Source organism: Myxine glutinosa, chromosome 1, assembly GCF_964187855.1.
Source record: "Myxine glutinosa chromosome 1, kmMyxGlut1.1, whole genome shotgun sequence".
Taxonomy (NCBI): Eukaryota; Metazoa; Chordata; class Myxini; order Myxiniformes; family Myxinidae; genus Myxine; species Myxine glutinosa.
Genome location: NC_136261.1, coordinates 153374129 through 153392142, shown reverse-complemented (window position 1 = coordinate 153392142; position 18014 = coordinate 153374129). Strand labels below are relative to the sequence as shown.

The window sequence follows — 18014 nt, the reverse complement described above, 5'->3', positions numbered from 1 at the left end:
TGGGATGCACTGGATCAACGACTGCGAGCACGTCAGCAACAACCACAGAACCTCCGACAGTTGGCACAAGCACTGCAGGCAGAGTGGGTGAACATTCACCAGGCCACAATTCGGGATCCGATTGCTTCCATGGGACGACGATGCCAGTCAGTTTTGGACTCTAATGGTGGCCATACAAGATATTGAGCACAGATGACCTTCACCTTGAAAATCTACTGTTCCATGTGTGCCATATGGAACCTGGGTCAATGAGAATGATGTGTGCCAATTTTGAACAATCGATTACCATCTGTTGATTATTTATATGATATATAAAATATCCATCCAAAATCACTTTCGCGTTTCTTTTTTTTGCAGTTTTGCGTTTTTTTTTTTTGCAGTTTTGCGTTTCTTTTTTTGCAGGGTATATTATTAACAAGGCATGGCAGCACTGCTGCTGCAGTGCCCCCTTCGAGATTAGTGTTGGAATTTGGCCAGAGTGGTGGAGCATAAAAGGCTGAATATAATACTTGAGAGAGATACAAAGTTTACATGTTGCAACAAAGCCTGTTGTTGGCTAAACGGTTAAGGTCTGGCAAACCTTAAGATTTTAAGGTGTTGAGTTTGAGCCCCTGTTGTGTCGTTAAATAGCACCAGGTTAGTTGACTCAACCTGGCATCTGAGGTGAGCAAAATGAGTACCAGCTTACTAGAAACACGTGGTTCTGCATCAGCAGCACAGCCTCACTCCCAGCAATGATGCAACCAGCAGCCACTGGCTGCATGTGAAATAATGATGTTGATAATTTTCCAACAAAATTATTTCGACTGAAATCCGTTCTGGCCTTTAAAATAACCTTTGGAATGAAGCATTTGTGAACAGCATTTGACAGTGCTAAAGTAGGAACTGTTGAATGTGGGTTTTAAAGTAAGATCCAATAAATACCTTCCTTCTGAAATTAATTTAACCTTTAAAGGTTCAATGGAGATTTCGTCAAACGTTTTCATGTGCAAGTTATCACCATATGTTTGCTGTTGATGTTTTTTGTTTTTTTTACATTGTTGTGGACATCACGATTACATTTTTATTTTTTTTCTATTTTTGCACTGATTGATTGCAGTTCCTTTTTTTTTCCACCAATGGTATGTCCAATGACATATTCATATATGTTTCAGTTAAAAACATGGAGGGTGGGTGGGAGACCGTTGGAGTTGGAGAGAGGGTGGTAGCAACTCCTGCAAATCCAAACAGGTGAGTAAACTTAGTACTTTGACCAATTTTCACTTGATTTTTTCAATATTGAAATTACCTTCCACCAGTGCACTAGCACCACAGCTCTTATCTTATTTACACATTTTCATGCCTTTTAATTTGCAGTTCTTGATGGTCAACAAAAGGTGTCTGCATGCTGCATGACCGTATGAAGTTTAAACACAACCCTTTAGTAAAGCTTCCCACCAACATTTAAACTCGTGTTATGTCCTTCAGGCTACAGAGTGCAGTATCCTAAAGATCTGTGGACTTTTAACACTTCCTATTTGCATCACTAGCTCTGGAAGTTGAGGCCTCTCCCCATGAACTACAATACTGCTCTGAATGACCATTGGCTTGGAATGTGTAATACATTTTCAACAACCATACTTTAATTGTTTCAAAATATATGATCCCCTCTCCCTCCCCCCTCCAAATTCTTCTCTTTTTTTTCCCCCTCATCAGAAAATAATTGGGTGTCGGTGGATGCAGGTATGTTTTCAAGAAACAGAAGGCATATTGAGAGTCAATATATTTGTCGTGTTGACAAAGGCTCTGGTCGAAACTTTTAAACACGCTGGGATTTGACTGGAATTGCATCCCATCATGTTGTCACATAGGCCTTACTTTAGCAGCACTCATCTAGTGAAGCCACAACCATCGCGTGAATTTTCTGGACATGAATCGTTATTTAGTACATAAACTTCCTTTTTTATGGGCAAGAACAATGATTTATTTTTTTTGGTCAAATGGATAAAACCCAGTGAATTTGAGTAGTCGGTGTCATATTAAAATGATGCCCAGGATTGTGAAATCACCTCGCTATGCCTCTCAAGCCATGATTCTCCCTTCATGATGTAAAGGTTTCTGCACTCATTTCTGCACTTCACGACGTAAAGTGGTCAGCTCCCATTTCCATCCTTGGTTTTTTTATTTGTTTCTGGTAACCTTCTACCATATATAGTGCGTCAGCATAGTCCAATATTCCATAACAAATGTGCACTTTGTGATAAAAGCACCAAATTTTGCACATACAAATTATCATTTGCATATATTGGGGCACTTCAAATTACACCCCTCCACGCATGGACAGTGATGTTTAATTGGACAGGTATCCAAGAAGGTTGCCGAAGGCGCCCTGGCAATGCCATGTGCTGGAGGATGTTATTTATTTACTTGGCATGGGGCTGGTCTACTTTGAATGTATCTGTACTTGTTCATCCTATTTCTTCTCAAGCACTTTTCATTTCGAAGCAATATCTCAAGTAACTTTGCCAAGAAAGAAAGAAGAGCTAAGAAAAGTGGAAATTAAAGAAAAAGCAACTGTAAAAAGACGAGGTTTTAAGAGAGATTACAAAAAAGTCAGCGAAGCTGTGGTAATTTTAAAAGGCAACAGTCGGTGTACCTTTTTTTTTTTTAGGTCATCTTTTACTGATGAATGCCTAAAGGTGGAGAGGTAGATCCGAATAATTCTCAGGCGCTAAAAGTCTTCATCGTAGTGCGAGAAACTATACAAAGAGATCCTCGTTGTTAGAATGTTGAGTTATTGAGGGGTGTATGCACTGTATGGTGTGATGATGTCAGAAATGTAAGCAGGAACCAATTTATATTTGTCTTTTAAGATTATCAGCACTTAATATGCATATAACATAGTATAACACCAGTGAGGTACCCGTGCTATGCACGGGTGGGAGGCCAGAAGCAAACAGACAATACAGAAACGGTGAATGCAAAAGCATGAAACCAATAAATTCCACATTCCTGTAGCACCTTCAGTCGCACGTCAGACATGGACAGCAAGTTCGTGAAGGACTTCCATGAAAAACGTACCCGTTGGCAAACAAACGGATACGTTTGTTCCATACCCAGTCACTGGCGAATCTGCATATGGCGATCCGCGAATTCACGTTTAGAAAGTAGAAACCGTCACGGCATTTCGTCATTCACTTACTTGAACTTGATCTCTTTTTTCATTCCAAACAGCATAACTCCAATCACAAATTAAATAGCATTAATATAAAAAATAAACTTTTAACAACATTCATGACATAAACAAATATTTAAATCCTGATGTGATGTTCCTTACGGTTGGGTGAATACAATTACGGGCATGTTCAAGGCCACATTTTAAAGTCAATGTCTAAACAACATGGTGCTAATGTGGTGGAAGATGCACAAGAGAGAGCTGCAGCAGTGATTGCTGATCGCATAGCATGATGCAGCATGTGGGAAAGTTATGGGGCCTTGGCAATTGCAACTGTCCTTGTTCAGCGAGCTTTAACAGATGCAGTGACAGAAATCGCTATGAGGAAGAAGCTCGCATCTATTGCTCAATTGTATTCACTCAATTCCAATCATCAATTGATACTTTAACAAAACGATTAACACGATTAACGTTTAACGATCTAACATTACGATTGAATGACGGTTGTATTTGGATATTATCAAACCCGCACATTGCCGTCATCTGTCCATTTCCGCATTTGCGGCAGGTTCATAATTGTCATCAAATCTAAACAGTATTTGTAGAATTTCAATAAAAGCCACATCACTGTTCATATCGGTAAATATTATTCCATCGTGTTTGGGAAAATTGGAAAAATTGGAAAAACAATATAGCCTATTTTACTCCTGGGGGTCCCAGGATTACCCACCCAAAATATCGTTGTGATCGGTTTAGCCGTTTTTGCGGTTCCTTCGAACGGACAGACGGATATTTGGTGAATTAATTTATAGTAAGATAGTTGTCGTGTTGAAATTCAGTGTGATGCTTATCTTGTACAATTTTTCACTTTTCCCATTAGGCTCCCTCATGAGAGGGTAATTGTAAAGAGCTTGGTGAGTACCTTTTTTCCTAATAATTGTAATTGCTTGATGCGTAAAAGGTATACAGTTTAATGCTATTAAGTACTGTACTGATATTATTTATTTATACATCTTTATGTACAGTTTGTGTCTGCCTGGATGTGTTTTGTGCCGTTTTATAAAATTCAAACAATCCGAATGTGCAGTGACTAAGCATTACATGTATATATTTATATTTGTATAATCTTCTATCTTTAGATGTCCAGTTGCTCATGGAATGAGAGTGATCGGGCACCAATTGAGGAGGCATGTGCTAATCAGAAACTCTGTAATGTTGGTCTTGTGGACAAGGGTGAAAGATCAGACATGTTGGAGGTGTGTTGGTAATTTAAAAGATCTACTTGTTGAAACATTTTCTTTCACCATGTTTTACTGATGAATGCCTCGAGGTAGTTTATTTTTCACTACATTCTGTTAGTTCCATGCATTAGATGTGCTGTTGAAATGAACATGTGTGTGAATGTTTGAGGTCAGCTTTTATGAACTTAATTTTTATTTTGTACCCGCAGCTTGGTGTGGTGAATTTGGATCGGATGGGAAATGAAGGAAGGGATTTGGCCGAGGTGAGCAATCGGGACTTATGAAAATGATGTGGGATTTAACGAAAATGGAGCTCAATGAAAATATTTCAATTTGTGTATATGATGGGTCATTGGACACACTTACAAGGTTCCTTTTTTTCTTTTAATTGTATGCTTTTTCTTTGTTTTCCTCCTTGGGATATTTCTCCTTTACACTATTTTTTATTTTCCTTTTATTTATTTCCACCCTTTATCTTTAACTTTTCTGATCTGCTCTTGATTGACCTTTTTATGTTGAGTGCTTTGTCCTATGGACAACATATTATATTCATATTGCATAAAATATGTGAAAAGCTCAGGACTTCGTTTTTTCTCTTGCTCACATAACTTCAAAAGAATCCCTTTCCACGCCACTCCCCATACATTCCTTTCTACATGCATAGTATATGTAGATGGCCGTTTATCTTTCACCTTTTATATTGTCCCTATGCTTATGGTATTGTTTTTTGTCAAATCTTTTCATTGTAATATTTATACAGGCGTGGTGCCCAGAGTTGGGTCCACTTCTTGCTGCACTTGCTGGGCCTCTGAGGCCTGGTGCTGGTGTCTGGTTGGTCCTTGGCTTGCTTCCTATGTGGCCATACTCGAGATCCCATAACAAGGTTGGATCTTTGTGTTAGACCAAAAAATATACTGGAACTTTTTTAAAAATCATTAATCAAAGGCTCGTAGTGGAGCTTGCACTTGTTTATCACATAAAGGGCATAGTTGCCAGTCGACAATTGTGTGTTTTTACATTTGCGACAAGGACATTGGTATACAATCGATATATACATATGTTATGTGGGATTTGAACTTTCGTTCAAGGCACCATGAGCTAGGGGCTCAGGGAGGAAAGATAATAGGCTAATCAAATGTATTGAGATTATGATCTGCTTTACATTGAATATACTAGCAATAAGAATGAGTAATATTTGTGTGTTGTAGAGAAATAAGCACAGTAGGAAGAGTTGGAAAATTGTAAAAGCAGATCATATTATCCTCTCTCTATCAAGGTTGGAGTTCCCCAAGGCAGTGTTCTGTGCCCCGTCATATTCCGCATCTTCATCAATGATCTCTCTGACTCTCTGGAGAATCCGATGACTCTGCCCTCTGCCATGACATCCCTCATCCTTCAGCAAGGCAGGCAACAGCCTCTTCGCTTTCTTCAGTCCTTGATAGAATCACAAGCTCGTCAAACACTTGGAAAATGTCGTTCAATCCTGACAAATCCCATCCTCACTCGTTCAGAGAATGAACCCATATTACTTTGTGTATGAAGACGTTCTGTTAATTTACAACAAGGGCCATGGACACAAATCGCACTAGTGTTAGCCTCTTATGTACTTGGCACATCTATTTTATTCATGCACTTAACCTCACTGTATGTAGCAGACCAAATGTTCGACCTGATTCACAACCTTATATTCTACCAGTATGATTGTTTGAGCAGCTGCACGTTTTCTAATTTATTCCATAGGGATTGGTCATTTTAAAGTCCTGTTTGACTTGTCAAAATTAGGTTTATCAATTAACAAAAGTCCAGTACACTCTGCTTTTTTACATTGCATTTAAACACACCCCTTTGTGCAGATGGCCGCTTGTCTTTACCGCAATGCTCTTCAAGCAGCACAATGTCCTGGTCGATCCACAAGCATATGGGCAGATGTGACAACAGCCAGACGTGTGCTGAGTGCGGTTGCAGCCTGGTCTGCTGGGGGTGATGGCAAAATATCAAGCAGGGGGTTGGAGTCAGCATCTTCTACTGAAGACGATTTTGTGATGGCAGTGGAGTCGGTGGAGGATGACGATGTGGAAGGGGGTAAGAGTATTTAGAGCCAAAACAGGAAGAGGAGGATTTTGAAATGGATTATTTTGGATTTTTGAAGCAGCTTCAAACTTTGTAATGTCATAAATATTATTCTATATGAAATGTTTTACATTGCCTTCAGAAAGTATTCATACCCCTTGACTTTTTCACATTTTGTTTTGTTCCAGCCTGAATTTAAAATTGATTAAATTGACTTTTTTTTTTGGTCAGTGATCTACACATAATGCCCCATAATGTCAAAGTGGATTTTTTTTTTTCCGAAATGCTCACAAATTAATTAAGAATTAAAAGCTGAAATATATTGAGTCAATAAGTATTGAACCCTTTTGCTATGACATTCCAAATTGAGCTCAGGTGCATCCAATTTCCTTGATCATCATTGAGATGTCTCTCCAACTTGATTGGAGCCCCCTGTGGCGAATGCAATTGATTGGACATGATTTAGAAAGAAACACACCGTTCTATACAAGGGTTTATTTACAGGGTTTAGAGTTATCATTAATTTTGGCCTTTCAAACCCTGGTGTTGGCTTAGGGGTTAGGGTGCTGGCTTGGGATCCTAGGGTCCTGGGTTCGAATCCCGGTCGATCGCTGAATTAACGCCAGGGGGGTTGACTCAGCCTGTCATCCTTCCGAGGTCGGCAAATTGAGTACCAGCTTGCTGGGATGAATGATTCCGGTGTGTACCCAGTTTAGAATAGGTACACTGTATCCCTGCACATCCTAAGAGGCGACTACGGGTTGGTGTCAGGAAGGGCATCCGGCCATAAAAACATTGCCTCAAACAGGGAACCATGATTGTCATGGGGCCCGCAAGGCTAACCCCCGCTCTAGCGGGGAAAATGGCCTTAAAACGATCATTCATTCTATACAAGGTCCCACAGTTGGCAGTGCATGTCGGAGCAGAAACTCTACCATGAAGTCCAAGGAACTGTCAGTAGAACTCTGAGATATAATTATGAGGAAGCATATATCTGGGGAAGGGTATAAAACAATTTCTGGAGTGTTGGAAGTTAGACAGTCAGCTCCATCATCAGGAAATGGAAACAATATGGAATTACCCAGACTTGTCCTAGAGCTGGCTGTCCAACCAAACTGACCAACCGGTCAAGAAGTACATTAGTTGGGGAGGTGACCAGCACCCAATGACCACTCTGACAGAACTACAGAGTTCCTTGGCTGAGATGGAATGTTGGTCTCTGTCAACCTGCTGGAAGGATAACAGTTTCTGCAGCACTTCACAAATCTAGGCTTTATTATTAATGGTCGGACGGAAGCCACTCCTGAGAAAAAGGCACATGATAGCATGCCAGGAGTTTGCAAAAAGGCATGTGAAAGAATCGGAGAGCATGAGGCAATGGATTCTTTTGTCTAATGAGACGAAAATTGAACTATTTGGCCTGAATGCAAAGTGCTACGTCTGGCAGAAATTGAGCACAGCTCATCACCCATCTATCACCATCCCTACCGTGAAGCATGGTGGTGGCAGCATCATGCTGTAGGGATGCTTTTTCAGTGGCAGGGACTGGGAAACTTGCACAGAAAGAGGGCACAATGAAAGAAGGCAAATCCTGGCAAACCTGCTTCAGAGTGCAAAAGACTTCATATTGTGGTGAAGATTTATGTTCCAGCAGGACAATGACGCCAAGCATACAGCCAAATCAACAGTGGAATGGCATCAGAACAAGAACATAAAAGTCTTTGAGTGGCCCAACCAAAGCCCAGACTTGAATCCCATTGAGAATCTGAGGAAAGACTTGAAGATTGCTGTTCACTGATGCTCCCCGTCCAACTTGACACAGAGCTTGAGCAAATTTACAAGGAAGAATGGGAGAAACTCCCCAAATCCAAATGTGCAAAGCTGATACAAACATACCCAATAAGACTCGAAACTGTAATTGCTGCCACAAGTGCTTCTGCAAATTCCTCATTCAAAGGTTGAATACTTTTGTAAATTAGATATTTCTGTATTTCATTTTCAATTGTTTTGTAATTTAAAATTTTTTTTTACACTTTGACATTATGGGTTATTATGTGCAGACCAACATTCGTCGTCTTTCGTCGAATCTTTCCTCTGTTGAACATCATCCAGCAAGTACCTCTCTTAATATCATGCTCGTCTCCAAGACCCAATTGTCACATGATGATCTTGTTAAGTCCTTTGACATTTTGAACTACAACCTTCACTCACAATTCCGCATCGAAGGAGGAGTGTGTATCTACCCTCACTGAACATCGACATTACGAGCACCAGTTTGTTTTTGGGCTATGTAGATCGAAGGTCAAGTTCACGGTACTTAATTTGCACAACATTACTCATACTGTGACGTTTTGTAACATTATTTTGAAAATAAACTCTCCAAAAGAAACAGATCAGATAATAATTTTTTCATTGATATAAATTTTTCCTGAGCTACTGTTGGGAAACAACAACAAACAACACAACATGCATTTTAAGGCCATTTTCCCTGCTAGAGCGGGGGTTAGCCTTGCGGTCCCCATGACAATCTTCTCCATCTTGCCCTATTTTCTGCATCTCTCCTTGTTAACCACCTTGCCCGTATTTCTTCTTCCACCATCTTTGGCCAAGTCTTTCTCGGTCTTCCCCGTCCTCTACTTCCTTCTACATTCATTTCCATCACTCTTCTCAACCAGTCACTTTCATCCTTCCTCAACACATGACCAAACCATCTCAACCTGTTCCTCTACACAACATCAATCACAGGCTCTATTCTAGGGCTGTCAACCGAGCCGAGACCGGGACGAAATCCCGGCGGTTTCGGCTTTCGAGACGGTCCCGAGATAAATTGATTGACGCAATTTCTCGGTAAAAAAATCCCGGTTAAAATTCCAACTTCTTGCAGATATTTTCCATAATAGAGGCATTTATTGAGCCTTGCTTTCATTACTCTGCTTCTGCACAAGCATCATTTTTCGCAAGTGCAGCTGAACTGACACAAACGATGATAGATAAAGTAAACTCACTGTTCCAGGATTTTCCCCTTGTCAACAAACAATGCACTGCAAACGAATCCGGATCTTCACCAACATCTAATCATGTCGTCCTTGTCACACACGCTGCATCTCCACAAAATTTCGTCCGAATCCGTCCACAACTTTTTGAGATATTGTGTTCACAAACAAACGGACAAACAGACAGGAGTGAAAACATAACCTCCATCGACCTTTGGTGGCGCAGGTAACGAAATCAGGATGAAGGTCCCAATGAAAATCCGCCTCATCACGACTTTATTTAAACCGTTGAATCCTTCCGCTGTATCACTCCGCCTCGCCCCGCCTTACGCTGCGGTCATGTGTCTGTCCTTGGAGACGAGTTACGGAATGTGGTTGCTATGGTCTTTTGCACATTAATATCGAGGGACTCGCTCGAGGCTCCGTGAATGGAGGGACGATGTTTATTTAGATAAAAAACACGTTTATAACGGATTATTCTACACACAATGTATTAATACAAGTACAATACATTATGTAGTTTTATGAAATGAGTTTTTGATGAACGTTTATGTTTAATTGCAACGCTATAACTATAAATTGTAAGAATCCCTCGGGGTTTGGTTTGACGGTTTGAATGTGAAAGTATTTTGGTTATCTTATCTCCACTTTAGGCCTGATAAGTTGATTACGTTTACTTTAGTCACAGAGTCAAAATAAGGAGGGAGGGGGGGGGGTGATCACTACACCGCCTGCTTTATAATTTACTAGCAGAAGTACCCGGCATTGCCGGGCGGGGGAAGGGAGGGGAACGGGGGGGGGGGGGGCGAGCCCCTTGGCGATCACAACTCACAAAATGATAATGAAACTCCAACCGGGCCTCGAATATGCCTGGGCAGAAACATTTTCTCCCACTCTCTGACATTCCGAGCAAGAAATTACACGACAATACAAACTGTAATGAGATAACCCGGTCCCGTCGGTGGCCGATCATCTGCATGTAGGCGGTGTATTTTATTTCATCCCGGTAAATGGAAGCTAAGTCGGAATTTAAGTACTCAACATCAGAAATGAATTTTTTTCATTGTTTATATATTGTAATGAAATTCCATTATTTTTGAAGCCTTATTAATTTTTTTTTTTTTTTTTTTTTTTTTTTTTTACTTTGCCAGGAACCGAGCCGATCCGAGATCCCGTTATGAAAATTGAAAATTTATCGAGACGGTTCCGAGACGGGATTTTGAATCTAGCTAACAGCACTACTCTATTCCCATCATTTTTCGCAATTCATCATTTGTCTTCCTCTCTCTCAACGATACTCCGCACATCCACCGAACCATTCGCATTTCCACCCTTTCCATCCTTCGTTGATGCTCTACGCTCATTACCCATGTCTCGCTCCCATAAATCATAACACTTCTCACACATGCAGCATACACCTTTCCCTTCAGCTTCAATGACACTCCCCTCCTCATCAGCACGCCACTCAGTTCCCGAAACTTCTTCCATGCACATCTCACTCTTGCAACCGTTGCCGAGTCTGATCCACCTTCTCCATTCACCTCCAACTGTTGGGAAAGATATAGTCAAAATGACCATGTTCAAAGGTCAAGGTTCTCTTGATTTTCTTCATACAGTTGTGGCCAAAAATATTGGCACCCTTACACTTTTTTCAAATAACTCACAATGTTCTCTAAAAAGAAGTTGAAATTGACAAAAGTATTTGGTCTCCACAATTCTTTATTTCACTGTTAATATTCCAGAACCTTTGTTTTTGATTCAGAACTTAATATATCCTTTTAAATCAGAAAATAAAAAGAAATGGCATTGACAAAATTATTGACACCCTCAACTTAATATTTGGTAGCACAGCCTTTGGACAAAATAACTGCAGTCAAGCGCTTCCTGTAGCCATGATTGAACCTCCTACACCTCTCTACTGACAGTTTGGCCCACTCTTCTTGTGCAAACTGCTCTAGTTCTCCCAGATTTGAAGGGTGCCTTCTCCCAGCTACTGTTTTCAGATCTCCCCACAGGTGTTCAATAGGATTCAGATCTCCCCACAAGTGTTTATTGGGATTTAGATCTGGACTCATTGCTGGCCACTTCAGAACAGTCCAGCGTTTTGTCTTGAACCATTCCTGGGTGCTTTTTGAAGTGTGTTTGAGGTCATCGTCCTGCTGAAAGACCCATGACCTTCAACGAAGACTCAGCTTTCTGACACTGGGTTGAACATTGCGCTCCATAATGCCATGCACACATTCAAGGCACCCAGTGCCAGAGGCAGCACAGCAACCCCAAAACATCACTGAACCTCCTCCATTTTTGACTGTAGGGAAGGTGTTCTTTTATTTGAAGGCTTAATTTTGTTTTCTGTAAACATAGAGATGATGTGCTTTACCAAAAAAGCTCTAATTTGGTCTCGTCTGCCCAGAGGACATTCTCCTAGAAGGATTTTGGCTTGTTCAGATGTGTTTTGGCAAACGGCAGTCGGGCTTTCTTATGTCTCTCTCTCTGCAGTGGGGTGTCGAACCATAGAACCTCCTTTCATTGAGTTGGCGACGGATGGTGCGAGTTGAAACTGTCATACCTTGTGTCTGGAGGTCAGCTTGAATCTGTTTGGCAGTTGATTGAGGTGCTTTCTCCACCATTCAAACAATCCTTCGCTGCAATCTTCGATCGAGTTTTCTCTTGCGGCCACGTCCAGGGAGGTTGGCTGCAGTGCCATGGGCCTTAAACTTCCTCATAACTTTGCGTACAGTGTACACAGGAACATCAAGGTCTCTGGAGATGGACTTGTAGCCTTGAGATTATCCATGCTTGGCTACAATATTGTGTCTGACCTCCTCAGGAAATTCTCTGGTTTTCTTTCTTTTCTCTTGCTCATTGCAGTACACACAGTGACACAAAACAGCAGAATGACTTATTTTCTCTAACAACTTCTAAAAGGTGCCAATAGTATTGTCCGGGCCATTTTAGGATTTCTGTGTCAGATAAGCTAAGATTTAGTAATTGTTTTTTTTAGCTTTTTTTGTTTTGTTCCACTGCAAACCAAAGAAATACATATGTGCATACCAAAATATTTTTAATTTCAACAATTTTCTGGAAGAAATGGTTCATCATTTAAAAAATGTGCAAGGGTGCGAATATTTTTATCCATGACTGTACCTGTCAGGCTACTTACTGCCTGACGCCTTCTTATGACGAAAATTGAGAATTTTTGTCATATGTAGGTCTATCTCGTTTGTGAGTGTGAAAACTCGTGAGCGCTTTCAGCTATCTTCAACAAACCTTACCAGAGGATTCCAAAGGAACAATGTGAGGCTGTCAATGTCATTTGACTATATATTGTGAAGTCCGCAGCCGAAGAAAACCAGCCTTCGACAGATAGCCGGTCAGTCTTACTCTGAGGCGGTCAAGCTGAAAATTGGCGGTACTTTTTGGCACGCACGGGACCACAGGCAACGGGGCGCTTACCTGCATCCTGCAGGGATGAAACATGGGGCTTATTCCTCAAACCCACAAACACAGAAACAAGACAAGGAAAATCAACAATACAACAAATGAGATGCAACAAATAATGCTTTAATGAAATAAAGCATGGAAATAAAATGAATGGTGAGGTAAATCTATAATCCTAACTTGATACATCTCCACTCAGACACGAAAATAGACAGGGGAATGATTAAAGAAAATAAAAAGAGAATCCCCCCTTTTATTTGCCGGCTCTCAGCCCTGGTCTCGACAAAGTCGTTGAATAACGTTGGCAGTCCGATGTGGCCCGCAGCCGCCCCACGGTGTAAACGCACAAGATAGCGCGAAGTTCCTCCTCACTGTGCCACGAATGTGAGGCAATTTGTGCGGCCGGTCCTGCCTCACTCTCCACTCCCTCCGAAACGCAACGCGGCTCCACTAGCCCAAGAAGCACCACAGTTCAGCAACACCCCATCCTTCACGATGAGAGAGTTCCCAAAGCTCCGAGGAGTTCTCCTCACGAGCCACCCGAGACACGACAAAGCGTGACCGGCCGATCCAACCGCCAGCATCAGAGAGAGAGAGAGAGAGAGAGAGAGAGAGAGAGAGAGAGAGAGAGAGAGAGAGAGAGAGAGAGAGAGAGAGACTGACTGACTGACTGACTGACTGACTGACTGATTCTTCTCCCTCCATTCTGAAGTCTCTCGATGATGTCACACTCTGTCCAATGCCCGAGCTCCATCAAATCATCACATGTCCTCCCGACCAATGATGAAGCTCGGTGCATGGTCTGCCGGGTACAATCGTTTCCACGCCCCTCATCCCACTCTGGGGGTGTGGCCTTGTTCCTTAGTCGGCTGGTGGGGCGGGGTTTACTTTCCGATCGTAATGTCCGGGTCTCTGTTGGCATGTCGGTTGTTGTGGTTTAATGGAGAGCTCATTTGCATGGCTGGCCGAGTGAATGTAAAAACAAGAGAAAATCACAGGAGGCAATATCATACTGGGAATTATCTTTAAGCCCTATCTAACTAACACAAAACCACCCTCCGTGTGGTGACACGTAAACACTCTTAAGCTCAGTTTTTTTCTACTTCGGTACATCAAAATGTCTTCCTACTCGCACACGGTCCATGCTAATTTATACAATCCTATCTCCACTATGGCATTTCATCCTCTTCCCCCACAAACGTAACAATATGCTAAGGTCAACTGTCAAGGTTCCCTCGATTTTCGTCATACCTGTCAGGCTACCGACGGGCATCATCTTGTTTGTCTGTCTGGTTGTGAACAGGATATCTCAAAATGTTGTGGACGGATTCGGATGAAATTTAGTGGAGAGATTGGGTATGCGACAAGGGCGAAATGATTAGATTTTGGTGAAGATCCAAATCCGTATCTGGAAACGATAAATTTTCAATTTGTTAAGTGATTCTTCACCATTTAGTGATGGGGCCAAAAAACAAAATGTAGCATGATATTTCAAAAAGTTGTGGATGACTTATGACAAAACTTGGTGGACGAGTTCGGTAAGTGACAAAAACAAGCTGATTACATTTTGGTTCAGGTCCGGATCCAGATCCAACCTATCAGTGGGATTCAAAACATAAACTGTTCAGCCTGGCGGAGGTATTCTCTCTGCTGAGTGCCATTCTAGTTTTATACTGTTTTCATTGGTACTTCTATTTGTACTTATTCCTGAGTTGGGGTTTGTACGTATTGTAGTGGAGGGGGAATAACTTGAGCCTTTAATTGTACAAAGTAATTTATACTGTATCTCACAATCCCATATTTATTGTCCCTACTCCTTGCAGCTTTCTCCGATAGTCCAACAAGCCCATCTGATTGGATGACTCCTCTCAGCTCTCCACTTTGGGGCAGTCATTACTTCACAGATGATCCAGTTGGAGGAACATCACCCTGGCGATGGCTTCATGAGCCTTCGCCTCGCTTCTCAGAGGGTGGGCAAAATAAACAAGGAAAGGTGAGATCCCTGGATTCAAACACCCAATTGAACTTCAGCAAGCATACAGCCAGACATTTGGCCAGAAGTTTTGGGATACAGCAAGGTGTGTTGGCCAGAAAGGAGCCTTTGCTTAAAGAAAGAAAGTTGGATGATGCACATACAATTGAGCAGATGCGTCTGAAAGCGGGAGACTTACCGCATAATGAAAAAGGAGTTGCAGAAACTGGGCAGAAAAACAAGCTTGAAATTGAGGACAAAGTCAAAAGGTTAGGTGTTGAAGATGAAGATTGTGAAGAAATAGACTCTGATACAAGCCCAAGCCCCATCATCTTTCTTGATGATGTGAGCTACCAGCGTGCTCTTGTTGCCACTATTGTGCCACCCACATTGCCTGATTCACTTTCTGTTGATGTATGTGGCTATGATCCTGAGGTTCGTGATGCACTCCAGCACACAAATGACCCTCTGCATGCCACATCACCAGATCCTCAACACTTCTGTGGGAGTTACCCAGCTCAAATATGTGTACCCAAACCATTGCCACGTCGTGCACCTGTACTCGTGACTCAAAATGCAACTTTTGTTTCCTCTACATCTCTCTTGCCATGCACATCATCTATTGGACCAGACAGACCTTCTGCTTTTGCTCCACCTGAATTTGGAAGTGACAGCGACTTGGCTGGGCATGTTCAAGGCCACATTTTAAAGTCAAGGTCTAAACAACATGGTGCTAATGTGGTGGAAGATGCACAAGAGAGAGCTGCAGCAGTGATTGCTGATCGCATAGCACGATGCAGCATGTGGGAAAGTTATGGGGCCTTGGCAATTGCAACTGTCCTTGTTCAGCGAGCTTTAACAGATGCAGTGGCAGAAATCGCTATGAGGAAGAAGCTCGCATCTATTGCTCAAGTTTTAGCAGTGGAGCTGATATCTACAGGCACGGCCGAAGCTGGTATTGAGACACAGCGACGAAGGGGAGCGATGGTCACTCAACTGGCAAAGGATTTGGCTGAGCAGGCTGTGTTTGAGGGTACTATGGAAGCTCAATACTTTGCCTCAGGAGAAGCAGTAATGCATAGAGCAACTGCAGCGGTGAGACATGCTGGAAGAAAGCTGAGGCAAGGAGAGCAAGGAAAGAATACTGAAGATAAGGCGATTGGGGTGACTGATGGCTGTCTTTCCTCAAGTCCATTTGTGAACCAGAATGTTTTGTCAGGACCAACAGAAGATACAAATAATTACCAGACTCATTTGCTTCAGGAAGCAAGACATATACTTCCATCTCCAACTCCTTCACTTAGTATTACTCCCCTTGGCTTGCCAATGTTCAGTTCTTTGCAGGCAAAAGACAAAAATGTCATTTCTAAAATGGCAGATATGGAATTGAATGAGCAGGTGCATATCACAATGCCAGTAACATACACTTTACCCTCAGTTATGCCTCAGCCATCTCCTATTCTACCATGTTCAGTTGCTCATCCAACCACCTCTTTATCAGCCTTCTCCTCTGCCTTAGCGATAGGTGTTGTTTCTTTAGCAACTGAATTGGCTGCCTTGTACCTTGACGACTTTAGACCAGCAGGTCTTCATTACCGCTCCCGTCGTTGGTGCTCAACCCATCGCCGAAGACATCGTTATGTCCCTCCATTTTCAGATAATGAAGATACTTCATCTGGTATTGACACAGATGCTTCCGACGATGGTGACGAACCTTCGTGGCCTGGGCCACCAGCTGGTTTTGAGCCACGTCGTGCTGCTCGTCCTGGCCTGCGGGCCTATGGGCGTACAGTTGCAACAGCTGTTTTGAATGCAGCAGTAGCTGCAGCGAGCCAGGTGCTTCCACAGCCACAAAGGCATCAAACGAGATGTTGCCAGAAGGTTGGATTGATTGAGGCTGCTGAGTTGTGGGCTGGGGCCATTTTGCATGAAGCCCTGATGGATGTTGACCTGGCAGGCATTTCTGATAAAGGTGGTGGTGAGCCTTGGCAAGGAAAAGCTACAGTTGAAGTGGATAGAGGTCGAAGACCAAAGAGAACACGAGGCCAACCTGTGAAACGGGAAACCAGGGCTGTGCAAAAAGCGGCCACATTTGGTGAGGACCTGGCTGATTCTATCCTACAAACATCTGTTTCCGAAGTGATGGAAAGGGGCTGTGTTGGGTTGGAGCCATCTTTTGTGGTGGAAAGGTAGGATTACCAAATTAAGGTGAAACTAAAAAAGTGTAATTGTTAATAATTTGTTGACATGTATTAATATTATGGCTTGATACAATTGCAATCTAATTACTTTTGTATTGCAAAAATCACAGTCTGCTCGGAGATCTTGTTGTCCACAACTAAATTTTATGCTCACTTTTTTTTAATGGGGGGGATATTGCAATCGGCTCTATCTGTCTGCCCGTCCGTCCGTCCATCCCGCTATCTCCTCCTAAAAGGTTGTGCAGAAATTCACCAAACTTGATAGTTATGATCACTACATGGCATGAAGATGCGAGAGCAGTATTACTTTTGGCTCTGCCCCCTGTGGCCTTGGGGGTAGGGTCAATAGGTCAAATACCCAAAAAAATGCAATTAGGGGCACATTATAAAACGTTTTTAAATGACACTTTGTATATATGCAATCAACATTGGGGAATGCATGGAATATGTAACCTTTTTTGGATTTGACCTCTGGCTCATTCCTCATGGGTTGGGTCACGATTCAAAACGGAAATGTTTTTAACCTCAATGTGATATTGGGTCATTCCTTGTGGAACTTTATGCCATCTTTCAACTTTTATTTAGATGGGAAGCATGGGAATTTGTGATGGCGTGCCAGCGGATTCGCTCTAATTCAATTTGCAGAAGAAACTGGTGCCTTAATTTTAAAAAAATTGGGAGACAATGGACAAACATGTAGCTTACTAGTAGGAGTACCCGGAATTGCCTGGTGCTGTTCTAATCTTGTTGCCATTTTGAAGAAATGAATTTTCGACTGAGGCGAAATCTTGTTGCCTTCGCCTGAGGAGAGTGTATTGCATTTGAGTCCGTTTGTTTGTTTTCTGTCTGTTTGTTTGTCCGCACAGAATAAATATGATTTTCTCTGCAACCGTTGGTCCGATTGACAGGAAATTTTCAACATAGGTGCACCTCCTCCTGTAT

At 42.1% G+C, this 18014-nt stretch overlaps 1 protein-coding gene across 5 annotated transcripts in view; it reads left to right on the top strand.

Annotated features, from left to right (window-relative positions):
* Window positions 1-18014, top strand: part of LOC137429957 (uncharacterized) — a 47171-nt gene that overhangs the window by 4922 nt on the left and 24235 nt on the right. For 2 of the 5 annotated variants that reach the window (XM_078778681.1, XM_068120366.2), the window contains exons 2-9: window positions 1155-1230; window positions 1696-1722; window positions 4035-4068; window positions 4294-4410; window positions 4605-4658; window positions 5156-5278; window positions 6249-6477; window positions 14723-17060. In XM_078778681.1, coding sequence (XP_078634807.1) covers window positions 4294-4410; window positions 4605-4658; window positions 5156-5278; window positions 6249-6477; window positions 14723-17060 — 2861 coding nt within the window. In that variant the 5' untranslated portion in view covers window positions 1155-1230; window positions 1696-1722; window positions 4035-4068. Of the gene's footprint in view, window positions 1-1154; window positions 1231-1695; window positions 1723-4034; window positions 4069-4293; window positions 4411-4604; window positions 4659-5155; window positions 5279-5667; window positions 5799-6248; window positions 6478-14722; window positions 17061-18014 lie in introns of those variants that run through there. The other 3 variants (XM_068120375.2, XM_068120356.2, XM_068120384.2) reach the window with 2 other exon arrangements.